The 27,672-nt window shown below is 37.9% G+C and overlaps 1 protein-coding gene across 1 annotated transcript; it reads right to left on the bottom strand.

The window, feature by feature from the left end:
• Positions 1-189: 189 nt before the first annotated feature.
• Positions 190-25,772, bottom strand: ANLN (anillin actin binding protein). The gene is made up of 25 exons (XM_041407834.1): positions 25,703-25,772; positions 21,364-21,517; positions 20,706-20,990; positions 19,956-20,302; positions 19,040-19,262; positions 17,942-18,135; positions 17,705-17,812; positions 17,116-17,233; positions 16,163-16,279; positions 15,405-15,631; positions 14,719-14,870; positions 14,278-14,425; positions 13,496-13,631; positions 13,003-13,185; positions 12,307-12,433; positions 11,396-11,444; positions 11,260-11,316; positions 9,842-9,880; positions 9,478-9,499; positions 8,339-8,451; positions 6,657-6,710; positions 3,781-3,867; positions 2,179-2,286; positions 647-819; positions 190-313 (listed from the first exon to the last, which is right to left on the bottom strand). Exons 1-25 carry the CDS (start codon positions 25,718-25,720, stop codon positions 190-192), a joined length of 3,363 nt encoding a protein of 1,120 aa, XP_041263768.1. The 5' UTR covers positions 25,721-25,772.
• Positions 25,773-27,672: the final 1,900 nt, after the last annotated feature.

Raw genomic sequence — 27,672 nt, 5'->3', positions numbered from 1 at the left:
TAATTGCTTCCTACCATGCTCAAAATTAGGAAGTAAGAAGGTTTTAAAATTTTTTAAGTGAAATAAAAATACTGCATAACATAGTCCTGTATAATGTTAAATACTCTCTCAAACTTAAAGCATAAGTGACTCAGAGGACTTTCCACAATTTCATTTAAATTCTTTTCTTGTGTAGTTCCTTTCCCAGGTTTAAAGCTTTCCAGCAGGTTTGTAGCAGGCATCAGGCTGCCACATGCGAAGGTCAATGAGCACTTGGTTGAGCTTTTGCATCCAAAGGTTACGCTCTTCTTTAGTATCAGCAGACAGCCAGTTCCTAGAAGGCAAGGAACCCTGTGGATTATTCTCCACCTCCAATTATTTATTGTGACAAATGTCAAGCTGATCAACCACAGAATCCCACAAGAAATAGTAGGGTTAAAAATTAAGTCAAACATTCCACCATCCTGCTACCAAGCCACCTGGCATTCCCACTTCTAGAAAGCAGTCAGGACTAAAAGAGAACAAACCAGTTCAAATGCCACCCAAAACCCTCAGCATTTAAGTGACCTTTGCATCATTATGACAAAGTTGTAAAGCTCCTACATTACTAGAACTATCACATGACGTAAAATACCCTCCCACAACCTCCATGATTTCATGCACTCACTTTGTAACACAGAGTGTGTCTCTGCATTGGCTGACAAGGGTCTCTCGGTCATCTTCTCTCTGAGGTCGGACAGTTATTAGTTCAAAAGTGTTGGGACGGGCACAGAACTCCCTGTTGGCAGGTTCAATCTGATGATTAGTGCAGTTAGCCAAGTTTATCCGGCCCAAAGGGTGCTGAAAGTGAAATCAGTTCATCAGTCAAGAGCACTGCAATCAAGAGTAATTCTGAACAACATATGCTTTGACAACTTCGATGATATTAAGTGAACACACCTTCTCTCAGTGAGTTACTCCATACAAAAAGATGATATAAGTGCAGCTGTAAGAAATCATTTTAAAACACATCCCATGACTTAAAGTAATCATGGACTAATACTGATATTTCTGGGTGACATCTGTCTCTGTACAATAGAACAGATATAGTAGGGGCGAGGGGATGCATTTAATAAGTTTAATATTTTTGTAGATCAGATCACCAAAACACAGCTGACTCTCTCTCTGAAAAATAGTGAAACAAGTCTAGAAGATTTTCCAGAACAAAATCTGCAAAACAAACCAAAGCTTCTTGCTTGCAGACAAAAGCAAAATAGGAACCTTCTTGTTCAACTTTTATTTTTTTTTTACTATCTTGTCTTACAGTAGGCAGAGATTTTTCCCTCTCTCCTGGCAAGGAAAAAAAGTACATTGATATATTTTGGCAATGTCAACTATCAGCATATGGTGTTCCTCTGTTAGCAGGGAAGAAACTAAACTCAGGCATCTGGATTGGCATAGAAGTCCCAAAAGGACCAGATTTTGCCACAGAATTTGGGAAAGAAAATGCTCTGCCACTAAACAAGAAAGCGTTTAATGGTAAATAACTTCAGTGAATCAGAAAAACCCTCTTGAAAGCAGTCTTTAAAAGAACCTGGAAACCATCTAATACACTGCAGGAACACTCTTAGGAGACAAGAAGGTTCACCTCAGTGACAGATGAACCTCTGATTTGTCTCATTAGCCCAACAAGAACTTAGTTTTCTGTGAGAACCATTTAAAAAGCACCGGTTCCAGCTACTATGTGGAGCTGCAAGAAGACAAGGACTTCAAATAAGATAGTCCACAATTAAAGCTATGTTTCTGCAATATACAAGGATTGCCCACTCTTTTTTACCATATTAAGTGTTAGTCATCATTTTGTCTAAAACTTAAGGCAACTAGATACAGTCTGCTTATTAAGCTGTAAAAATCAATCAATTTCAATTAAATAATTAATGATTTGATGAGCACAATGGAAGGCCTTAAGACTAAAGGGGAAATTAAATATAGATCTTCCATCCCTTTTCCCACTAGACAGGGAAGTCAGTTTCTAAGTTTGCCATGATTTAGGGTCAGCTTTATGAAGACAAGTCCCCTCCATTCCCCAAGGAAGCTTTAGGAACTTGAATCCCATGCTTTACCAGCCTAAAACCTAAACATTACTGTCTTTAAAAAGGAACAACTATTTGTGTAGGGTACTACAGAACTTTAGGCTTAAGCTTTACAAAACAGCATTACCTTTCGTTTCTCATCATCTGGGTATGTCCAATAGGAGATACAATTTCCAGACAGCACACACCAGCGCCTATGCCACGCTCCAAATCCACTGACATCTTCAAACATAGTCTTAAAAACAAAAAATTAAATGGGGTAACTTTGTACCTTTAGTTTGGTCTGTTTTGACTATTTTTTTACCAGAATGGTTCTGTAAGTTCAACCCTTCATAAGACTAAATGAAAGAGAAGGAAAAAATTATACTGAGAGAAGGTTCTACTCAGACAGTGTATTTATTTTCCAGATGGCATAGAAAATTAGCTCATACTATCATTCTCAGGTTTGCAGCCTTTTGCTAAAAGGGCACCTATCATTGCTGTTTAAAATTACAAGATTTTCATGTTGATGGTGATAAGCATTGCCATTATTTTAAGGTAAAGAACAGTTATTTACAGTAAATACAGTATAAATGGTTCCCAAAATGTATTCAAAAAACTATTATTATTAGATATTTGAGTAATTTTTTTACTTACAAATCAGGATTAAAAACATGCAGCTATTCAAGAGGCCACACTCAAGGTTTAGTCAGTTCAAAGGAAATTAGAAATTGATTTTTAAATGTTTGTGTTGGCAGTTCTTTTATTGGATGCTGGATTTCATCAATTTCAAGCCCCATTTCCTTAGAACTGGAATGGAGAGTTTAGTATCTGACTTCTATTCCTGATACCTCTTGAACTTATAACAGAACTTTTTTCCCAGTTAAGGTATGCATTGTGATTCTCACTCTTCACAACTCAGATTATAATTTTCAATGATGCAGGGAGTTTCCAAATCCAGTATGCATGTACATCGTTCTTCAGGTTTTACATATTGTGCAGTAGAAGCAAATACGGACTTCCTCAAATTAGTACACAAAAACATGGGACAGCAAATACCATAAGCATGTGAAGTGTTTGCATCTAATGAAATCTGTTCGACTTCAATTAAGTAAAGGGAAAGGAGACAGAAAACAGTGTTTGAAAAGTCTAAAGAAATCGTGATTTCTGGAAACACCAAAATAACAGCAAATGTTAATGTTTCACTTTCATAGCACATTTACTGCCATCTTGTGGGCATTTCAACAGTTCCAGCTCCTAGGTCCAACTATCAGCTGCATTTTCTAGGTCCAGTTTTAGAGGGAATGGCACAAGATTTTTCTCAAAAAAAAAAACCACAAAAAAACCCTGTTGTTTCTTTGTCATTTAGAAAAGCAGTGATCACAGTGGAAAAATACCCAATCTTTTGTTTTTTTAGACACACAAAAAGAGTCCTGTAAAGTTTTCTGCCATTGAAATTAAAATCTCATCTAACATCAGAGATTTTAGCAAGAGAAGGTTAATTGAAGTTCAAAATAACAAATAATCAGGTGTTTAGAAGAGAGATACACAAACTCTTAAAAGGTGGCTTTAACTTAGACATGTATAGAAGACAAACTAAAAACCATTTGTGGTCTTGTTCAGAGATTAAAAAAAAAATCAAGCTAGTTTTAAGCTTCAAACACAGGTGTGACATTAAAAAGTTACTATATTTAATAGGACCTGTAATTTCCAAGGCAGGAGTTTGAAGTGAATAGAGTAAATACGTTACCAAGAACCCTCTCTCTTCCACCAAAGAGTCCACTTGGCATTTCAACTTCAGATATATGTGACCTTCCAAAGGAGATAAAAAGGGAACCTGCAAAATGTAAAACAATCATTTAATTTTGACACCTCTCAACTAAGACTTACCAGTTCAAGCAAGCCACCTGCACCAAGATCTTAGCACTGTCTTGTTCTTAGGACCTTCAGCCAGAAAGAAGCAGTCAGACTCAAGCAAAACAGTAATAATCACTTTTGGTTTCAAGTTCATTTAGAAGCTTTCCAATTTATTAGTTTGCTCATCAGGATATATATACATAAACATGCACTCTAGCTATGGAAACAGGCTCTTCAAGCATGGTTAGAAACAACAGAAAGCACCAGTCTGCAGCTTTCAAGCTTCTGCCTCAGTTTGACACCAAGTTGTTTGGAAAATACCAAAGTGAGCTTAAACAGAAATGGTGCTTGGATACCATAAGCATTTTTGGCAGATACTGATGTAGTAGAGCCTACTCAGATAAATCTTTATATAAAAGCAAACCTAGAAAGTGGAAGAGTAATGAAAACAGTTCTCAACTAACATTCAAGGTGTTAAAGACATATGTTAAGTAATTTCTAACAGAAAAGGTTCCTAGTCCTATTTTTGTCACTGGAAAAATAAATATTAGCTTCATTACTGTACCAGAGGTCAGGTCATTTGATAGTCAAGAGTTTTGAGGAAGAGCATGCAACAAAGGGCTGCCTTTGAGCTTTCCCCAAGCCCTCCACACATAATGCCTCATTACCTTGACTACTCCCATGAAATCACATCCCTTTTTTTCTCCTCCCTCACAAGGAAACTGAGGCAAACTGCTAATTCAAGCAAATGATGACCTGCATGGCATTCTACACACTGCGTTTTATTTCTAGTCTGAATAACCAGCACTGCTAAGAATCTTGAAAAGAAATTGACAAAAAAATCAGAAACATACATATTTTGTATTACTAGAAAAAACAGGAAGGTCAGTGCTGCTACTCAAATACCAATAAAGAACTGTTTGCCAGGGAATAGGCACAGGCATGTGTACACAGTAACAAAATAGCTTTCAGAACTATGGAATCAATACCATTCAAATGGAACTAAATTTTGCTGTTAGTTAAGATGAGCAGGAGTAACCCTCAGTAGTTACAAGTGCTCATCTGTGGGCCTCAGTGAATTCTGCAGAACACCAAAATAGGTGTTGTGGTTAGAAATTGATCACCTTGGAATTGCAGACATCCTGCAGCTTCCTCCCATACATAAGACACACATACAAAAGCAGGTGATCAAATCATTTTCATATGTCTACTCAATCTACTCAACTAACTTAATGGCTTTCTCCTGTACTCAACAGGAATAGTATAGCACAGAAAAAAATCTAAGCATTAGGGAGGAGTCTCCATGACCACTTGAGAAGGAAAAAACAGTAAAACACTTCCACATTAACAAAAATTAAAAATCCAGGACTGATGCAACTTATCAGCAAAGACAACTATAACCCTACATGCTACACCAAGGAATAATGGCATATAACCCTAATAAAGCACAGTAAACCCATTTCTGAATGAGGGCCTCAAGAATATTTGGCCATTCCCCATTTCAGGTTCATGGGTTTTGCATCTCCTTTAAGCTTTATGTCAGAAAAGAAGAATCCACTTTATGAAATCTACCAGTGAGGAACTCTGTGACAGGCAAAGCGAAGAGGTTGTATAACAAACACAACACAGTTTTGCAGAGCCTACAACCCCATTACTAATTACTAAAGCAGGTCTCAAAACACTCTCATGTACACATAATGAGAAAATAGAGTTCTAGTTAGAATATATCCCTTTCATAGAGTTAAAGGTGACAGAAAGAAAGCAGTTTGAAAAATATCCAGTTAGATTAAAAGAAAACTAAAGCCCATGACTATGCTATCTTGCATTCTGGTGCGGTCACTCAGGTATTTGCCACAGGAACACAGCTTACTGTCACAGAAGATTATCTGTAAAGGGCCTCAAAAGAACTCAAGCATTTGAAAAACTGGTTTCTTAGGAGACTTTTGATTAAAAATCGAGAGGATAGGCACTAAAAGTATCACTTGCCTAATTTTGAGAGAAAATATGAAAATTCACTTAAAACACTTTCTTCTGCAGGACTCAAACTATTAACTAGATAAAGCAATTTTCATAGGTTAAAGACAAATTATTTCTGGTAAGGATATCAATTTATACAATTTTAAAGCCAAAACATATACATCAAGCAAAATATTTTAAGTGCATATTTGTGTACAAATAAGGACCTCATTTATTTGTTGTGTTTAGTATTTTCAAAACTTTTTGCTTAAAAAAAAAAAACAAATGATATGTCTTGTCAGAACAAGGTTAGAATAAGAAGAAAGATTATTTAGGTTATGAGAGATTATCATCTTCTTCAGCAACAATGAGTTGAAACAACATTTAGGCTGCCAGACATTTTTCTCTGGTTCTCTTATCAGCACAGCAGCTGATTCTATGTTCTGTGTAGTTCATCAAGAAGCTGTCTCAAATTTCCTGAGTAGAACTCTTTAAGAAACACATCAGTTTGTTCTGAAGCAAGAAACACCCTCCTCTAATGATCTGGGAAGACAAGAGAAACATACTAGTTAAGGAAAAACCCTAGGCAACCTAAATCTGAGTTCCAGCAGCATGCTTATTATTGTGAAGGGGGTAGAACTCTGCAAGTCTTAAAGGCTTCTAACATCTTGTGTTTAGTTAGTAAATCTTTGTAAGCATTTTCTCAGAAGAATAAAAAAAAAATTCTGCAAAAAAAAGGCCAGAGAGAGATAAGCAACATGCACTAGAAAGCATTTTCCTATTTTAAGTTAGAAACTAAAGGAACATAGCAACCTTGTCCTGGAACATATAGCCCAACAGCTCTTTTTCCTCCCCTTCAAAATTTATCTAGGGAAAAAAGAAACATGCTCAATGCAATTAGTGCAAAGTTATGGTCTAGAAGAAAAAAGGACAGTTATATATTAATATATTTTGGTCCTTTGTACCCTACATTTTAACAGTACATAGATAAAAGAGAGGAATGGCACTCAAAAAAACCACTGTGGCATCAGTTTGTTCCATATTAGAAATACATGAGGAAGCAGCTGTTTGGTACAGCCATAGGCCAAGTCAAAACTGACATATTACTGAGGTAGTAATTTAATAAAAAAAACCCAAACAAATCATGAATAAGAATTCCCCTTTTTGCCACCTAACTGTAAGACTGCATCTGCAAAAAATTAACCAATGGATAGTTTCCCCAGAATTCTCTTTGAACATTGTGCTTTTTCTATTTTTCACTAGTCCAGTCTAGTGTCCTGTCATACAACGTAAACCAATGAAGCTCAAACCTAAAATGCTGAATATAATGCAAAAGCTGATTCCATTATCTCCAAGAACAAGAGGTTTCCAATAAGTAAGCTACCCAGAAAGATTTGTACATATAGTTCTGGTTAAGAGGAACATTTACGCTGAAGAACCAAAGCTGCTACTTCTGAAATTCACAAGTCAGTAACAAGAGTGCAATTTAACCATTGTTCTGCCAGCTGTTTCAGTGAAGGAATCTGCTTCTATCTACAAAAAGTAAAACTTCTAAAATGCAGGTTGGGATTATTGGGATATTTTAAGGCTTATACACAAAGATAACTAGTTCTTGTTTTCTCATCTCTCATCAGAAGCTGTAATTGCAATAATACTATTATCACCGTAAGACTTGATTAGCCAAAAAAAAGAAGATTATTCTTATGCTGTTGTTTGGGTAGCTCAAGCTATGATTTAGTATTACCATAAACTGTAGTAACATTTGAATTAATTCAAACTAGCTTAGGATAGCTGCTGGCATAAACACCTATTAAAATAGGTTTTAGGTATTAGATATTACAAGGTTAGAGATTACAATGAATGTAAGAATGTATTTTTTAAACTTCTCATAGCAAAAGCCAATAAACATTCTGTTTAGACAAGGAACTAATGGCATAAAACTCTATAATAGCTCTCCAAAAAACTAAAGATGATTGCTTCTTGGGATATGAAAGGAAAAACTCAAGCTCCTAAATATATTCAAATGGCATTTTTTTAAGTCAATTAAGTGCAGAAAAATTGAAATACTTCATTATCATTAAAACACAATGCCTTCGTTAGTGATAACTGCAAGACTAGGAACAGCAATATGAAGACCACATATAAAAATGCCAACTGCATACATCAATTTTTTGCCAGTGAAAACAAATCAGTAATCAAATTCCTTCATTATCTTTGCACAACCATATCTTCTACTGAGCCACAGAAATGAAAGAGCACCTGGCATAGTAATGAAAATTTCCCTGTTTATGTCAAAACTACATTTAATTAATGTGAAATTATATGTAAGTAAAAACGACGCAAAAATTTTAATGTCTATATAAATAACCTATCTATAAACCATTATATTTGTTTCATTTCTAGGATGGTACTTCCACCTGAAAAGTAAACCCAGACTCTTATTTTTCTAGTAGCATGCAATTACCTTTGGATTAGCAACCAATAATTTCCATTACCTTGTCCAGTGCAAATTTGGTATTTCCCACAGAAGACAGCGATAACTTGTGGGACCCAACAAGGATGAAATTCGTACTGCGTATGGCATTTGGGCCACCTGGACTGGCCATGGCTGTGGAGAAAAGATAAAGTGAAGTCATACCAAAACACACAATCAGGATGCTGCAAGGCTTAAAAAAAAGTACTTTATTTTTATTTGCACTACTGCATGCATGCCCTGCTCAGAACTCCAGGAGAAGCACTCTTGGCAGTGCAGCTCAGCTCAGCAGCACATTCAGAGAGAATCTTGACACACACCATTCCTCCTCAGCTGATCTTTTCTTCCAGAAACAAGGTTTGAGAACATCCACAAATGAGAAAACAAAGCAATTTAAATCTCAGGGGGATGGAGAGTGTGCTGGGGCACACTACAAAGCACACGTGCCCTGCAGTAGGAACGTGACTTGTCTATCTCAACCTCTTCTCAAGTGACACACTGCAATCTTCCAGAATTTGTACACCTTTCCTTTGCACTTACATCATGAGAAACACACACTGTAGCTCAGGAATCTTACTAGTAGCAGCAGCATGATACACATTCCAGATTTAGTTTATGAGCTCCTATTGCTGCAATTTCTGCTAAAGCTAGCTCAAGTATCACATACTTTAATCAGATAAGTGTATAATGTTTTTATATACTTAGAAAAACACTTAGAGGTGCTATTTTTCTTTGTCAAGAGTCGGGAATATATAAACAGGTTTATATACTTTTTTATATATAAATATATATACAAAACACTACACACAAGCAATATTTCAGGATCTGTTCATATTTTCAAATTATTCTATATTACTTTGTTGACAGCAGACTCTTGTTCTCTACTTTTAAAATCATTACATTAGTTTGAATTCATACTTTCAGGAAAAAAAATGTAAATTGTGGGTATCTGATACCAGATTTTAGTCCTGATTTTGTAAAGATATCTTCTGTTGAATGTAATGGTAACAGAATAAGCACAGGGCCAGTTTCTGGGTTGGAAAATTTAGTGTTTATTACTCACAAATTGTCATCTGTTACAAGTATTATTTATTGATATAGTAGTTTTGACAGCAAGTGTAGATTATTCATCCTGGCATAAGATGTTCAGACTTTACTTACCTGGAGTAAGAAGGTTGCTTTTCTAGAAAGAGAGAGAAAAAAAAGCTTAGTGAAGAAGTACTTCTGATAGTTTCTACTGAAGAAAAAGCCAAGGTAAAAAGAAATTAGATTTGAAGTGCTTTTAAAAACCCAATCAAATAGAAAAAAAAATGAAAAGTCAAAATAAATGCATATTTCCAGCATCACATATGTAACAGAGCTGTTTCTTGAGCTGATGGCTGAAAAATTTGGCAGAAAACTGGACAATTTATAGAACCTTATGTAAGGAGCAGAAAGAACTTATGGGCACAGCCTAATGTGTGAGAACATGCCCTTTGTAAGGGGTCATCGTCAGGTCTTGTTACAATATTACGTTCATACTTACCGAGGTAATAGATGTTAATAATCTCTTTGGAGTAATAACCTACAAAAGAGAAGAAGATAAATGCATTTGCTACTGAGTTTGTCCAGCACATTTGCATGAAAACTAGACAGTGAAACTACTGAAGGCTTATCTCAAATTTTGAGTGGGTATTCATTACTATGAGTAAGTCTTGGGTTTTGACAGGACATAATATATTTCAGTGGAAGAAATGCTACATAGCAAAGAAATAATTACTGCAGAAAAGTTAAAGCAGAAAACCGATCTTAGTAGGCCTTTTTACCTATGTAATGGGATTTCAAAGTTACATTTGCTTAACTAAGAGTTAACAATAAAAGTAAGTATATGTTCAATATACTGTTATACATCATTATTTTCAAATTAAAATCTCAAAGTTTAAGTGAGACTGTATATTAAACACAAACTGGAGTTATGTACTCTTATTGAGGTTGAAAGTCTAAGGGGTTGTCAAAAAGCAGATACAGGATGCCACTGGCAAACCTGTAACCTCATATCAGCAACTTACCTACAGTAGCATGAAATCCTTCAATTTTAAGTAAAAATTCCTTTAAACTACAGCACAGGAGAGAAGTAAACCCTGGTACTTGAACTTTTTATTAGAGAATAGGTAGAAGCTTTCACTGTGACAAATCTAAGAATAAAGAAATTTCCTATTTTTTCTTGCAGACACAGGACTTAAGTACTCATTCCAACTGTTTTGAAAGACACCCATGTTTCTTGTTTTTACCAAGTGACAGATATCATGTCAAGGAGGAAATCAGTCCTGAAGCCATTAATTCACTGTGTGCTCTTTAGAATGAAAAGAAAAATACATACACACGCCCCCAAAAGCAACCCAAAATAAAAAAAAAAAACCACCACAAAAAAAAAAACCCAAACCAACTCCAGGAAAGGCTTGTTTAGGGTTACATATCTTCACATACCCTTAAAAAGGCACAAACACTTGATATGCACATCATTTTTAAAACAATGTTTGCTTTAAAAAGTAAGCATCTCGTGCTTATACTTAATACTGGGGAGAAAGAGGAGTTTTTTGTTGATCAATAAAACCTTTAAGATAAATCAAACTCCAGGGTAGGGCATATTGTCCGGCATGGTTTAACTGGAGAAAAAGGGCTATAAATCACTATTGGAGGCCCCACATCTAATAAATAAAGGTCTGCAAAGCATAGTATTTTGCAGAACTAGTAAGACTTCTTTCCCACCAATATATTTCAGATTCAACCAAGTGCTGCAGGTCCAATCTACTAATTGCTGTAGGTCTCCATAATCCATCTGTCATGGCAGATGTTCCAAGAAGGGAGTAAAAGCAAGGAACAGACTGTCTGAGACTATCAGTCAGTTTTCCTAGTGCACCTTCTGTTGAAACATTACATACTGATTTTTCAGGTTTCATTTACCTTAGATTTATTTGACTTTTTCCTTTTATCAGTGCTTGTACCTTCTTTTCTCTGCACCTGTAAGACAAGAATGTATTGAGACAGTACAGCACATCATTCTCCCTTACACCTCCTCTTCACAGGAAATGATACATACCCAACTGTAAACTTCTATATTTATTTCAAAGTCATTTGACACATCATGCCTAAAAGGGAAGAAAAAAACAAGGTAAACAAACGGAAGTAAAAAGGCTTTTGTTGTGATTTGTGGCAGGGTTTTTTGTGGGTGGGTTTTTTTTTTTTTTTTTGTCGTTTGTTTGTTTTTGTTGTTGGTTTTTTTTTTTGTTTTTTTTTCTTTTGATTAATTTAGTTGGGTTTTAAGTTACTCTTTACTTCTTCCCTCCTTTTGCTCCTTATAACTGTCCAAGGAGCAAAAAGATTTTAGTATATATTACTATTTAAAAATTCTTTCCAGAACTCAGAAAAGGGGAGGGGAGGACAAGGGGCAGAAAATGTGCATCCACCATTTCTCAGACTGCACCCTCGCCTGTCACATACTGGGTTTTTTGAGTAAATAGCTTTAAGTGAAAATTCCAGTACAATTGAACTTCAAAAGCAGAGTTTGTTTCTTTATTTTGAAGACTTACTAGCAAACAGCCATTTGAACTCACAATGCCATTTTAGCTGACATGTGAGAGTTGAAGTTATAGTTGTAAGAGCGCTATTTTCCCAGATACCAAAAGCTAATAGCTACATAAAATGTTAGTTGCTGTAAAAGAGAAAAACACATCTTGGGCACAGCAATCCATCTGTCATTGCAGGTGTTCCAGGAAAGAACAAAAGGCAGAAAATGCAAGAGATAAAGTAGCTGATGGATGGTTGATTAAGTCTAGGTTGCTCTTTTGAGAGAAGTGCCTTCCAGCTATTTTTTGAAGAAGGAAATAGGTATACCACAAAATCTCTCCATACTTTGTTGCAGAATATGTCATTCTTATAACTAAGACTTCAAATGTTTTTTCGCATGCTCCACCGGAGTTACAACTGATTGAAGAATTTCTTTATACTTACATAGTAAACGTCGTAGTAAAAGTAAGAGCATCTCCATTCAGGGAACTGGCAGTACTTGCTAGTGGAGTTGCAACCATGTTTTCTGCTCCAGATCTCAGTATTATTACATAGTAGTAATTTCCTGCTTCTGTAAGCACACATCAGATGGTTTGGTTAGCCAGAGGACTCCAAGTATCTAAAAAAAATCCCCAAGTACTGCATTGCTGTTAAGCACATCTGTTTCACTCTACTTAAAATATTCAGTTACATTTGAATCTTTACATTTTGAGACATTGTTTGTAAACTTAATCTTAAAACAATTTTATTTTCTTTATGCTGTGTCTACTAGTAAAATTGTCTCCATAGGATTCACAGCAACTGCTTTACTGCCTGGGGCATCTCAGGCCAGACCTACAGTAACCAGTGTGTGAAAGGGGAGAGGAAGAACTTTCAGTCAGAACAGCAGATAATCTTAGTTCTTTGTACTCCTTAGGTTTGCCAGCTTAACCACACATCAGCTTTCACTGAAACATTGAAAAGTTAGTCAGATGAAGTGAATGGAATAGCTAAATTTTCATTACCCCTAGATTTCTGAGAACATCAAAGCAGAAGACAAAAAAAAAAAAAAAAAAAAACAAGGAGAATGAACCAGAAATACATGTTGGGAGAATGAGGAAGGAGGAGAAAAGAAATAAAGCTTTTGTTTGCTAGTTTTACCTGGCTTTTGAGCTGTACCACATACAAAGTCTGCTTTTAGAGGTAGACGCATTTCTGAAATGGAAACAGATCCCCTGGAGGGAGCAAATTCAGCGGATGCAGAAGCAGCTTTATTTCTTTTATTATGTGGTCCCTCACTCTTCAGTTTATTCAATTCTTCCAATAAAGCAGTTCTCTTCTCAGCTGCACAAAGAAATTAATTACAGTTCTACAGAAAAAAAAAGTACTGAACAATTTTTTTCTGCCCTAAGTATGTAAAATGCAACTTAAATATTAATCATAGTGTAATATGAATATAAGGGTCAAGAAAGATACTAAAAATGTCCTCTTGCCTATAAAATGAGCTGAGATAAAACAGATACTATCCTGTTCTTTTTTCCATGTGAGGAACTATTAATAAATGGCCACAATGTAACACAATAAATGAGGAAGAAATTACGAACTTTGTCAAAATGTTCATTACAAAGAATTTAACTTGAGTAGAAAAACCTACTTGCAAAGAGAAGAAGTCTCTCTGCTTCTGCTTCTTCTTGCGACCCTTTTCCATGCTCCTCATCAAAACAGCAGTTCAGAGCTTGACTGGCTTGATAAATCACTGTCTGTTGCATGTTGATCTCATTGTTCAGTTCCTACAGTAAACCAGTAGTAAAAATAATTACCAAGAAGAGAGATCTAGTGTTGCATTCAAACAAGGAAATGTCTCTAGGTGAGCCTTTTTGCGGGGCAAGGCTTCAAAAGAAAATCAGATTCTTAGATAGCAAACTATTAAAGCCTTGCAGTTAACTGTTACTTCAGCAAAGGAACAACACAACTTTTTTTTGATCTCAGAGGTATGGTGGGGAGTGAAAGACTGCAATATTGTATGTTCCAGTCAAGTCTTCCCTTCACCAAGGGAAGCAGCACTAACCAGAAATTCAGCACTATAGATGAACAAAGCACTAGTAAAGATCAGACTGTTACCTACTGAAAGTAGGTAGTTACAAATTCTGCCTAATTCAAAGGCTGTGCTAAGACATAGATTCTCTGTCTCTATCTCAAAATAATGGCTTGTTCTCTCCAGGCTTAATCTATAACATGATCCTTTTAAGAGAAGCATTAGCTGTTCAAATTATGCATAATCATTCCCTACCATTAGATATTTATACAAAATAGAAATAACCTAACAACCTTATTTTGCAGTTCTAAGCAGTATGTTAATGCCCTGGACTTTCATAGGGGCAATTAAATTTGGAAACAGTAGATCAGAAAAAGGATTTTAAGAAGCATATTAAGTACCTGCATTTTCTTTTTGATATTGACTTGATCAGATGGGCCATTTCTTCTCATTTCTAATCTGGAAGCCACATCTTCTTTGCGAACAATTATTTGCTTTATTGAAGGACGATCAGTTTCCTTAAATCTTTGGGATCTGTATGCATCGACACTTTTGAAAAAGGAAACCCCACAAAATGATTCACAGGTGTGCTAAGCTCTTTTTAATACAAACACAGCCATGTATCATATATTGAAGTTTTCCAACTTGCCTGGCTTTCAAGAAGGCATTCTAACAGCTGATTTTAAGTTTAAGCAACATAAAAGACTACACAATCTTTGATAAAGGCTCAGATCTTGCAAAAAAAGCTTAATTTGTAGTTTGAGTAGTAAGCATCATTAGAAGAGTTAAAAAAGCCAATGTTTTAACTTGAACACTTACAGAATCAGGGTTGTGTTTATTACCTGTAAGGAAGATTGCGATCTTCCGACACAGAGCCAATACTGTCTCCAGATTCTGCCCTGGGAACTCTGGTCCTTTGGAACTTCTCAGACTTCAGACTGACATCACTGATACTGCTACCTTCCCCAGTTGACTTAGAAGGAGAACCAAAGGCCTGAGGAAAAGAAAACACCATACTACACCTATCTGTTCACATAATAATAATAATAATCTGTTTTCTCTCTCCTTTACATGTTTTACATATAAACAGTAAATTTGTTTAATACTATTTAACAGATGGTATTTTAAAAATACGGACATAGAGCAAGTTTATTTATTTAAGGGCACTAACAAATTATTGAACTCAATGAGATGCCACCTTTAGCTTCCAAATTAGTGCAGTTACATAATTACTTCTCTTCAGATTTTTCATCAGCAGTCACTCCACTGAATGCTTGTATACCACTGCAAGTCCAGTACTAGTAACAGGTTTGATTCCAGAGACCACTTGTTTAGCAGAGCATCCAATATGCTACACTATTTTCAGAGAAAAATAACTTTGCCTCATTATGCTTTCATTAGCAAAATACCCTTTGTAACTTCTTTATTTGCCCAGATATCCTAATACTACAAAATATCACAGCTCACAAGCCAATTGGACATCTCTGTGTGATAAAAAAACTCTTCCCCACCCTCCCTGAATTCGCACCTCTGAACCAACGGATTCCACTAGAGGGGTTAACAGAGACATTGATGAAATGTTCAGTGACTCTTCCTGCTCATCCTCATCACTTTCACCTTCCAGGCTCATACTCATTTCTTTCTTCAGCTTTTCTATGTCTGGACCATCCTCTTGAAGAATTTCAAAAATCTCATTTATCACTTTTGAGCCATTCATCTCACCATCCACACGCATTTTGCCTTCGTATACTTCATCTGAAGGGTGACATTTTAAAATATATTAGTAGCATCAAGGCTCTCATTAAACAAACAGAAGCAAACTTGTTTTGCTTTTCAAGCAAGCTTGGTTAAAAAGCACTTCTTGCAGTCGGGCATATAGAACCTAAAAGTACACTTCCATAGCTATTTTAATATACTATTTTTACATATACTGCATAGTCAATGCAGAAAGGGAATGAAAAGATGCACATCTCAGACAAATTTCAACCTTTTAGTTCAAATACATCTGAAACTTAACTGCAAGTCAAATAGTAGGGCAGTCATTTCTGTCCTTTTCCACTGTGCTTTTAACATCAGCTTTTTAATATTCCTTGAAGACTTGAATGGCAAGAGAGAAGGGCTATGTATGATAATAGAAGTTTCCTAATTTGTCTTATTACAAAACACATGGGGATCAGCAAATGTTTTCATTTGAATTCATTGTTCAGACTTGAAGGCTATTAACACTGTCCTAGACAAGGGGCCATAGAAAGCTAAGTCGTTAATATATGTCTACTCAATGCAAACCTTTTGGTTTTTCATCAAGTTGTTCAAGTTTTGAGACAGACATCACTTTTACAGGGCTCTTTGACTCTGCGGTCTTCAGAGGACTGGATTTATCAGTCTCTTCACATTTAGAAGTATCTAAGGGGTTTATAAAGAAAATAAGTATTATGTCTAGCCTTTATTTTGGTCATTGAATTTTAGAAGTCTTACTAACAAAAAGACCACTAGATTAAATATTCCAGTTAGCCACACACCAAAAAAAACCCATTAGAATACCCTCCAAAACCTGTACATCTAGTCTTCAATCTTATAATCAGAAAACTGACACCACAAGAAACAGTGCTGAAACCATATCAGAGTGCAGACACCCAAAAGCAAGTGAAAATTTTAAAAAGACAAAAAATCCACTACACAAACCACTGCAGGCAAAACCAATTTTTCTAGAAGGACATTTGATAGATCTTTCAAGTGAACCAAGAGCATTAGCTAAGTTTACACTTTTTTCAAAGAGAGCTGAAGAATCTGCTCAGTGAGCACCAGAAAGGATGCCAGGAGCACCTCACAATTCTTTTCAGGTGTCCTACCATAAGAATTAATATCATGAAGGGATACTGACAAGGGAAGAGCTCCCTCCCATTAGCTTCTTGTGGAAATTTGGTTACTCAGGTACAGGATAGACTAAATATGTAACTGACAATTCCCATTCACTTCTCTGCACTTAACCTCCATTAAAGTTTGAAACATAGGTATACCCATTGAAAAACAAAAAGACAGTCTTGCCTTGTCGTCCTTCCAGGTGGTATAGGAGTGCAGAGTACTACTATCATACAACAAGATTTAGATAAGATAACCAGTAACCAAAGGAGAGGTCCAGTTCCACACATTAGTGTTACTGGCCTCTTTCTCTGCTCATGGATATCAAGTGCAGTACTCCTCTCCAGCACTAGTCACAGGCAAACTGTGGCAGTTCTCACCTGAAGACTCCATGCTGGGAGACTTTGCTGGCCTGTCACCTGCTGATGTGTCTTCTGATCCAAGAGCAGAGGCATCTGAACTAGGAGGATGTTTTGGACTGGCTTGAGATTGGCTTTCCTGGCAAGAATAAAAACAGAATACATTCAGAAAGTAATGTTAAAAGTGACTAAGAAACTAACAGAAAAAAATAAATTTCAACATCTGCTAGGAAAAAGAGGTTTCCTATCCAGTACCCTATTTATTTATCCAAGATATTTAACTGAAGTAGTAAATATTAAATGTTTGCATGAGGAGCTCTTCTGCTTTTGCAGTTATAGAACATGAAACCCCCCACACTTATCATCAAAAAGTAAATAAATCAATTGGCTCAAAGCAGTATCACTTGTCTTAGTTGATTCTATAAGAGGTAAATAAACTAATAATTGCTTAATCATCATACAAATCACTAGACAAGTGGTCTTGCCAGCCTAGGCACTCCCAAAGCACAGGTTTTTATCCCTTATATACATTTCCACGTCTAATTCTGTATTCAGAATATGTTAAAGCAATTCAAAGTATCATATTTTGATTGATGAGGTAACACATTACCATTTTAGCTTCTGGAAGCTTCCTCTTTGAACTGTCACTTTTCTCCGCACTCCACAGATTGCCTCGATCAAATCGGCCACGAAGGCATGCAAGCTCTCGTTCACGTTCCTAAACAAACGATGGGAGAAAAGCTGACAGCCTTAAGATGTCATAACACTTCAGATTTCTCAGGTAGGGGCAGAACAGTAATAACCTTCCCCAAGCTTATAAGCTAACTATGAACAGAACAAGTCATACCTGTTTAAGCTGAAGTGCTAAACTGGCAGTAGAGGAATTTTCATTTTGTTTGAGAAGCCTCTCCTGGATTGTCCTTGTATTTGGGGTAACAGTGGGTGTTCTGCACCCTGGAGTATTCGTAGCAGGGCTGCGCGCACTACGCTCTTGACAGCGCTCGCCAAAGCGTTCCAGGAAGGGCTTAATTCCAGATCCCCCTACAAGAATAATTGTTTTGCCTTGAAAGAAACTCTCAAAATTAAAGAAATCACGGCAATTTTGTATCCTGATGAAGGTTCCCAGTGAAGCAATTAAACTGTCTCCTTTACAGCTCTTACTCCATTATACTTTATACAAACTGAACCTGAAATGCAAATCATTAACAGTGATGTTAATAAAACAGTAAATCAAAGTAGATGTCTCTCTCTCTTACTACAGTTCATATGTAATACACCAGTTATTTAAATTGGTTTGCCTTTTCCAAATTACCTCTATAACCAGCCCCACTTGTATCTTTCACAGAAATTCTAGTACATGGGGAGGATATGTTGTTTGGCATCCACCCTGCTTGACTAAGCTTATCTTTTACTGTCAGCATATCTAAAACTTGCTTTTCTAGCAGTCATTTTTAAGAGTTCAAGCTGTTAGTCCAGATTTCTGACACAACAAGCTGTTGAATTTAAAACTGAGGATGTTCACTTGTTTTGACATCAATACTATCACTGAAAATAAAGACACTGGAAAGTTAGAGCACCTATGTGGCAACAAGCTTTGATTTCTTCTAAATAGAAGAAAACAAAACTCTTGACATTATATCAAATGGATACATATAGTACCAAATAATCTCAAATAAATTTTGAATAATCCCAATTAACATGTTAGGCTGCTTTTTCTCTTAAGAGTTACTAAAACCATGTCCAAGAAAACATCCCCTGCAAAATACAGTAGCTGTATAACTTAAAATCATTATCACAGAATTCATCAGCATTTTTTTCAAGTTACAGCTGGAAATAGGTATTATCTGGTACGGTACCTTAAATTCTTAACTAGTATGTTGTTTTCAACACAGCACACATAGGCCTAATTTGAATGAATATTTACTGAAGCCAACAAACAGCCTACCTGGTGTTGTGGGTTTACCCTTAGGTTCAAGTTGCACATGTGTTCCTTTGACTGGCTCTGCTTTGGACTGAACTGGTTGAGGCAAAGCTGACTTCGCTGTTTGTGTGCGCTCTTCAGTTTTCCGAGGACTGCAGGGATTCTCTGTTGGCTGTTGTTGTACTTCAGATTCTTTAGAACAGGGAGCAGTAACTCTTGAAGATGGCGTTAAAAAATTGTTTGGATCCTTAACAAGGGAATAAAAGAATAAAAGATGAGACATCTTATTCTCTCAAGAGGAAAAAGAATGAAAGCACTCTGCATAGCATACCATCACCTAATACAACTGTTCCTTCAACAAAAGAAAAAACCAAGATCAAGTATTAAGATTTTAGTACTTTTTTTTTTAATCCAGTATTTCAAATTGTTTCAGCGTTTGATTCCAGATGCTCTTGCCAGCTATTTCCAATATTATCCCACATTTCCCTAAACAAGAATGGCAGATATTGTCATTTCAGAAATTGCATAAATTGACCAGTAAGTATCTGGTACTACTTATTTCATCATTCTGATTGAGTCTTCATACAGCAATAACATTCACAATTTCAGTCAATCAGCTACATGAAGTTACAGAGTGAAACCCCGTATCTCTGCAACAAGCCCCCCTTCTGATGGTCAAGAGCAGCAATCAAGTACATTGAAATCAACAAAACACATAAGTACTCTCATCTTTAAGTCGCAATAGAAAGAATTCTAAGCTGTTTCAGATCTGCTATTAAAAAAGGGCATGTGGGATTGCAATAAAGCAAAAGTTGTAAACAGACTAAGACTGCTCCCACCAAATCTTTAAATTCAGATTAAACAGTTATGTGCTAACATTTGTCCACCCCAATACAATACTCAAATCAATTTTTAATCAGCAACTAAATCAGACACTCACCGCTCTCTTTGAATTTGCTGGTTTATTAATAGAAGCCTCAACAAGCCTTTGAGAACAGGATGCAGCTTCCTGCTTTACACTGCTACTATTGATTCTAGCAGATGCTCCACTTGTAGTGGACAATTTGGATAAACAAGTAGTGCCAGGCTGTTCTTGTGCATTGTTTTGCTTTGCAGATGGATGACTTAGGTCATCTTCCCAGGAACCAATTGTAGCAGCAAGGTTAGCTAAACGGCCTCTTCTCCCAATTGGGGTTTCGCTTGCCAGGGCATTGGATGTCTGCTTAGGTGGAGAAACACACAGATCTTTTGATTGTAGAGGAGACAGAGGAACACATTCAGAGGGATCTGGGAAAAAAGAAAACACATTTATTTTGCTAAAAATTATATTGAGATACGGTTGTATCTTTTGCATTATACTTGTTTATCAACAATTAGATGTTCCTGCCATCAACATAATCAAACTACTAGCCCCAGAGGCACTGAGACTAAGCAAACTAAAAATTTTTAATCAAGCAGTTTACTAATTTATGTCAGTGTTGTGAGAAGCAAGGCATGAGAGTAGAGAAAAATAAGTTTAAATTTAAGCTGTACATAACAGCTTCAATATTTTAGGCCTGCCCTAGTATTGTCTTAGAATTCTTTAAAAAAACATCAATCTTCCCACACACAACATTACCTTCTTCTAGCCAACATAATCATCAATGCAAACACTGAGAGACACCAATGGTGCTTAGCAAGTAAAACATACCCTCACTATCCCAGCAGCGCCGCTGTTCTGCCAACTTCTGCATACGTGTTTTGACTGAAAGGGCCGCAGGAGTTTCTGACTTGGTGTTTTGTTTTACTTTCTCAAGAGGCTGAACCAATGAAGCTCTGTTAGAAACAGTTTCCTGTGATTCTGAAGTCATCTGAGCAGAATCATGGCCTGTGGAACTTGAAGGAACTGGCTGTACATTCTCTGAACTAGAAGCTTGAGCCTCTATATCATTAGGGCAGAGCCTTTTTGATGGTGATGGCTTTGTATCTGGTTTTGCTGGATAGGTCAGAGTATTCAAACAAATTAGTATTCAAACAATCTAAAATATTTTCCAACAACACATAATTGTAGTACAAATAAAGCTATGATTTATGAATATCCTGATATACGTCCCAAAAAAATGCACTTCCCCAAATCTACCAAGCACAAGGCACTCTCTTTGGCATTATGCAATTATTTCTAAACAGCTTACTAATGACTTGGCACATGTGCTCTCAGGTCCAGCTAAACACAAGCTAGTCCTAGAGGCAAAGTAACTGCATCCATCACTGTTTAGTTTAAGATAAATGCTCAGGGTTTTCACTTTCCCTTTGGAAAAAAAGATGAGACTGGTATCAAAGTCATCTTTATTAAACAAGCCACTAAATACCTTCATCACCAGGAAGAGGTGCCTGGTTACCAGTTTCTGCCAAAGGCTCTCTGGCCCTCTTGGTCTGCATTGTGGGCCTCGCCCCCATCTTCGGCCGCTCTGCCATTTTCCTCTGCAGGTTCTCTCGCCTGGCACGGGTTCTTTCAAGGAGTTTCTGAGTGGTGAATAAGTCATGTGTTACCAGACACTGCAGTGTGTTAACTGGTAACAGCTCAGAGTAAAAGATGATGGAATTCTGCTTAGCATAGATAGCCAGCAGGTTCCAAATTTCAGTCATTAAATCAACTATTGTCTCCAACTAGCTTGGCGCTGAAAGAAAATCAGGCTAAAGAGACACAAGTGATGGCAAAATTAAAGAAGAGAGGCTCCTGGAGAACCCAAAGTCATCAGAAATGTTTGAAAGTAATTTTTTTTTTTTTTTTAATCCTGAATCATGTGACAGTCTTGATCAGTCAAGTCTTGCTAGCAGGGTTTTCTGACACATTGCTAAAGCATCTGGTCAAGTCACCTGACTGGCACTAGCCCTCAAACAAAATAAACAACATTGAAGCAATTGTCAAGAGGTCTAAAAAAGTTTAACAAATATAAGCGTGGCTGTTAATATTAAAAAAAATTGTTATTACACCTTCTAAGTCAAAAAGTGAATTTCTTTGTCTCAAGCTTAAATTTTAAGAATAAACTGATATTATACCTGGCTATATAATGGTAAATAGCCTGTTTATTTAAGATATCTCTACACAGAAAAAACCTATAAAGAGATACCAATTAAGCTACATAACATTCTTTCTCATTTCCTACCCATTGGAAATTTGAGTAGCCTGATTATATTCCATATAAAATAGCTGGTTTACTAAATGTTCCACACTACTACAAAGTGATTCCTTACAGTACCGAGGTTTACAATAGGTTGTGGTTTGTTTGTTTTAAATATAGCATTTGTAAGTCATTATCACTCAGTTTGATCACATCTAAAGGATACTTAATGACTCTTTTGATCTAGGTTTTAATGTTGAGACAAGAAATTGTGCAATTGAACTAATGGCCTTTAAAGGGAAGCATATAAACTGCACTTGTTTGGTGGTACATAAATTATTGTGAGAACTGTGCCAGCCATTATCTGTCCTGTTGCATAGCAATTAAATACACATTTCACATTTTTAACTGTCTAAGGCTGAAGTCTTAAACAATGTTCTATTGTAGGGCAACACAGGACAAATAGAATGCCAATCTCAACAGTTTTTTTTGTGAAAACAAATCTCAGCTTTGCTAACTTTCACCGAAGAGGAATTTGGAAAAAAAAATCCCAAAACCAAAATGCATGAAATGCCATGAATGCCTTCAATGCAGGTTCCATGCTAGTTGTGTCCACAAGTCAACTTTGCTTATTTCCAAAATGCAGAGACACAAAGTGCATGTAATATCCACATTAAAAAATCCTAAAGGCAATGTAAATTAACAGCTCTTCTTGCAAAAAGTTGAATATGTCTTACAACAGTATTCCTACAATTCTATTCAAAGAGAGGCACATTCCTTTCTGTTTTGTTAGCTGAGCAAAATAGAGTTTCAGTTGTTACATATGAGATGTCACTTCCCAAGAATGCACGCCTCTGTTGTTCAGCTCCAGCTCCTATTGGCTTCTTGCATCTCAAATTTTCCATTCAACTGCCATAATTCCAACGGTGCTGTTACACACGATGACTAAGCCACACTCCGCAACTTGAGGCTTACTTTCCAAGTTCATCAACAGGGCATTTTCTAAAAGTACATTCTCCAATTGTTCTGATGACAAAGTTTCAGAGTATCATAGAAGTTCAAAACCGTAGAATATACGAATTGGAAGTGACCCACTAGAAACCCAGCCCCTGACCCTGCACAGAACAGCCCCAGGAATGACACAACGTGCATGAGACCATTACCTATTTTATTACATCAAGCAATGTGAGGACTACAAAGTCAAAGTGGATTACTGTGTTACAAAATACTTGCTAAAAATCAGAAAAAAAACCTTCCCACTTCAAATGTTAATGGGCAACTTCTGTGTTTTAAAGTACATATTAGAGGAGATACTTAGGCCCATATATAATGATATGTGATTATGTTCTTAAACAATTTGTTCAACTACGCTGCTTTACTAGCAGAATAGAGCAAAGGGAGCAATTGAAGGAACAGTTAACTTCAAACCTCACATTTGCAAATCTTCCCCAAATAAGCATCCCTTATTTCTCTTTGCTCATCCTCCATGCTAGGAAACCATCCTTGCCTCTGTGAATGGCAAAAACTACTTCAAAGTACAAAATAACCTAGACTATTTCTCACATCCCATAGTAACAAATATAAACCCTTTTGTGCAAGAAAGTTGAGTTATAAAATCAGCTGTGAATGGAGAGTCACAAATAGTATGTTCACTGTGATCCTGAGAAAGTACCCAGTGTACCATCTCCTCAGTGCAATCTGTATTAATAATTTGGTTGAGATTCAGAAGGTTATCAGCTTTTTTTTTAAAGATTAACCAAAAGAAACATTATTTCAGAATTGTTTTGAAAGCATTCCATCGAATCGTACACCAAGATTTATCTGAGCTTAAATTCTATGAGACACAGACAAAATTAGCCACTGCAAAGTGATCAGCAGACACTGACTTAACAGTATGCTTTGTCCAATTAAGATTCGAATTATTACATTTTACATAATCAACACTTACAGTGCCTCACCAGGTCCCTGCAATAACAGAGTACGGTAATGTGTAGACAAAGATTATTTGAAAACAGTTAACCTAAAGGAAGGTTATATTAAAAGAAAAAAAAAATAGCAACACAAACCACAGAACATAAATACTTAAAAATATGTGGTAAAATTTCTTTTCACAGAACTTAGGGAAAAGTTACTAAACTTCAATACTAGGACACTAATATTGGTAAGAACTTTACACAACAGTGGAATGTCCTCCACAGCAGAAATATTCTTGATAAGGTGACTTTTTATGCATTCTGCAATACTGGCTAACACTTGAATGAAGTTTACTCTGGGGAGTGGCCTCACAGTTGGTCATTTTCAAAGCATTTCAAAGTCAGCTATGTACAAGAAGGGCGTGTACAGGTTGGAATATCTCCCAGCATGCAAAACCATTTTAAATTTGATTCAGTAGTCCGGACTTGAAGCTTATTTAAGACAAGCTGGATCATGTCACTCACTACCAATTCAGGAAGAAAGTTTTAGGTGTTTACACTTAGCAAGGTTTTACATGGGGATAGGGTAGGACTGTCTTGGCATTACACATTTAGTATATCTGTTCAGATCAACACCTTATGTCCGTTTTTTTAAAATCAGATCTGTGCAGTCACCTGTTCTGGGCACTCAAATTATCTAAAGAATGTCAGTTTGATAAACAGACTGTCCACAAGGGGAGGAGAGAGTATTTCATCAGTGTATCTGATTAGAATTTTTTTTCAAGTAGTTCAGGCTTTATTTATGCAGGCTGTGATTGAAGGCCCTTTTTACTATGACATTTCTCAAAGCAGTCACAAGACAGCTGTAAAACTACACCTCTGACGTGAAATGAGAATACAGCATAGCATCTTTAAGAAACTTTCAACCTTCATACAGATTCAAGGTGGCCAATTCTTCACTTTACTACAATTTTGTTTCTGCAAAACTTAAGCACACAGCCAATTCACCCTAACAACTAACAGCCCTTAAAAAAAAAAAAAGAAAAAGAGGAACCGTGCCTGCCAACGAAAGTGACCAATCGCAGCTGGTAATCGTGCCAAATAGGATGCATTTTTCATCAGATGGTCTCCTCTTTGGACAGATTTATGCTCCGACCTTTAGGTATGGCAGGCACAGAGTGTCAACAGCGCTCCCGTCTGCTGCCGGGGTCCCTTCCGTCCCCGCTGGAACTCTTATCTGCCAGACGCGCATGAAAGGCGAACTCCCGGCTCGGGAAAGGGCCTCTCCTCCGCAAACCCTTGCGCCTATCACCCGTGCTCTGTCCTCTCCCGGCAGCACCTGACACAGCCCGGGCGGCTCCCGTAGCGGAGGCACCGGCAGGAGCCAGGATCCAGGGGCGGGGCAGCGAGGGTCACCCCTCTGCAGAGATAAGAGGGTCGCTGCAAGCCCGCAAATCCCCCGCGAGCGGGGACGAGGGTGGCTGAGACGAGGGTGGCGGACAGGGCTCAGCCAGGAGCAACTACCCCGTCCTGAGAGGAGTAGCTCCTTCCCTTCGGACCCCCACCGGCCCCTTCCCTGCTCTGTGTCCTGGCCGCCCCCGACACGGACACTCGCCACCTCGCCGGCTGCGCCCCCTCCCCGGCTGCCGGCCTGGGGGAGGCCGAGCCCTCACCTCGGTGAACGGGTCCATCGCTGTGCCGGTGCCCGCGCAGAGTCCGCTCGCCAAGGCCGCCCGCGAGCGACCAAACCTCCACCCCAACCGCTACCGGGATTTGAATTTCAGCGCCCGCCGCGCGCAGGCACCACGGGAAGAGGGGGCGGTGCCCGCACGCGGGCGCTGATTGACAGGAGCGCCGCCCAGTCCGGCAGCCGGCGGCCGCGCGCGGGCCCGCCCCGGGGAACTGAGGGCCCGGGCGGCGGCACGGGAGGGCAACCCCGCGTTCCTGGCCTGGGAGTCACCGCTGGGTCCGGGGTCTGCACCGCGGGGTCTGCGTCTGAGCCTCTCTGCGGCCCTGCCGCCCAGCGCCTCCTTGTGCTGTGTGCCCCGAGTCCATCCCGCCATGGCTGTCACGGAATTTGTTCGGAAAAGACCTCTGAGATCAGGGAGTCCCAACCTATGGCGGAACACAACATCGCCAACCAGGCCATGGCACTGAGTGCCACGTCCGGTCTTTAAGACCTCCCGGGATGGTGACTCTGCCACCTTCCCGGACTACACATTCCAATAGCTAATCACTCCTGTGAAGAAATTCATCCTAATATCCAACCCAAAGCTCCCCTGGCACAGCTTAAAGGCTATGTCCTCTTGTCCTCACCTTCCTGCTCCCCCTCACTGATGCCCCTCTTTGAATTAAGAAGCTCTTACCTCTTTTACAGGCAAGTAATAGTGCCTGGTTGGTCACACATCTTGCTGCAGTTGCTCAGTAGGAGTGTGCCCTTTTTTATTAAAGATTAATTTTTCACCAGGCATTGACATGACAGCAGAAAGCACGATTTATGTGTGACACAGTAAATGCAGAGGATACTTACCGCAGTGCAGCTGTGGAACTTGTGGACCCTTTCATGAATCTTGAGTTTCTCCTCATGCTGCAGCCTGTGGGTCTCATGAAACTTCACCCACCACTTCCTACAGCTGTCCCCTGCACCATTCCACTTTTCTCAGTGAATGTGGAATTAGCAGAGACCCACTGGTTGCTGAGGTTCACTCCTTGCTATCCATGCACCATCACAAATTCCCTTCGTGTACATGTTTTCAGCACAATCACAAATACAGTTTGTTTTTTCCATATCTGCCATTCCCATTGGGAGGCTGCTATAGGCTTGCCTGCCCAAATGAATGTCTTGTCAAATTTCCAGTGTGTCCATACATACTGGCACCCCCTTTAGACCTTTTTTCTCCTGTGCAAATAGTGTTCATTACCTTGCATGACTGCCCTTCTTCACTAGTGCTGTGCTTCTTGCCTCTTCGATTATTTATAGGCAGCAGTCTTTTCTTCTTTCAGCCTTTATTTTGCCTTGCTAAACAAAACAACAGTCTTCTAATTGTCCCTCATTAAATTTTTTTCCAGTGTCTTATTTGCAAACACTGTGACATCAGTGTGCAGCAGAATCTAAAAATACAATATCAAATAATACTTTTCTGAAGAAATCGTCAAGATTGGACACTCTTACAAACAAACATCTTTGCACTGTTCTCAGATAAACATGGGTTGGAGCAGTCTGAGGTCCAGCATCAGAACTTGCTCACATACCGCGCAGAAAATTAGGACTTGCCAGATGGGACTTGTCACTCATTCATAATCTATGAACCAGCCTGTTCAGTGGTAAGAAAGAACAGGCTTTATTTCCTTCAAGAGAAACTAGGTTTAGCTATCACTGGTAAACAACAGAAAAAAATTCCTTTCATGAAGCAGTAGGGAATGCAGGAAAACACCAGAAGACAAAATAGCCAATATGGAGCTCAAAGTCATTGGCAGAAAATAGAGAGAATTACCATTAAGTCCTTTCTTTCTCCTGCCATCCCAAAGCAAGAAAAGTTGTGTACAATTTGAACCCTTTAAATAATACAGAATTACTGCAGTCTAAACATGCTTTCTGCTTTACCTGTGGGTCTGTGAGATTTATACGGTGCAGCTCCATCTG

The sequence above is a fragment of the Onychostruthus taczanowskii genome, unplaced genomic scaffold (genome assembly GCF_017590055.1).
Source record: "Onychostruthus taczanowskii isolate IOZ18803 unplaced genomic scaffold, ASM1759005v1 scaffold28, whole genome shotgun sequence".
Classification (NCBI taxonomy): domain Eukaryota; kingdom Metazoa; phylum Chordata; class Aves; order Passeriformes; family Passeridae; genus Onychostruthus; species Onychostruthus taczanowskii.
This window is presented reverse-complemented; position numbering and strand designations above follow the sequence as displayed.

Excerpts from the sequence above, each read along its gene's own strand:
- ANLN (XM_041407834.1), bottom strand. Across the intron at positions 17,813-17,941 it reads TAGCACTTCAGCTTAAACAG|GAACGTGAACGAGAGCTTGC; the intron begins GTATGACTTGTT and ends TCGTTTGTTTAG. Across the intron at positions 16,280-17,115 it reads TCCCAGCATGGAGTCTTCAG|ATACTTCTAAATGTGAAGAG; the intron begins GTGAGAACTGCC and ends TAAACCCCTTAG.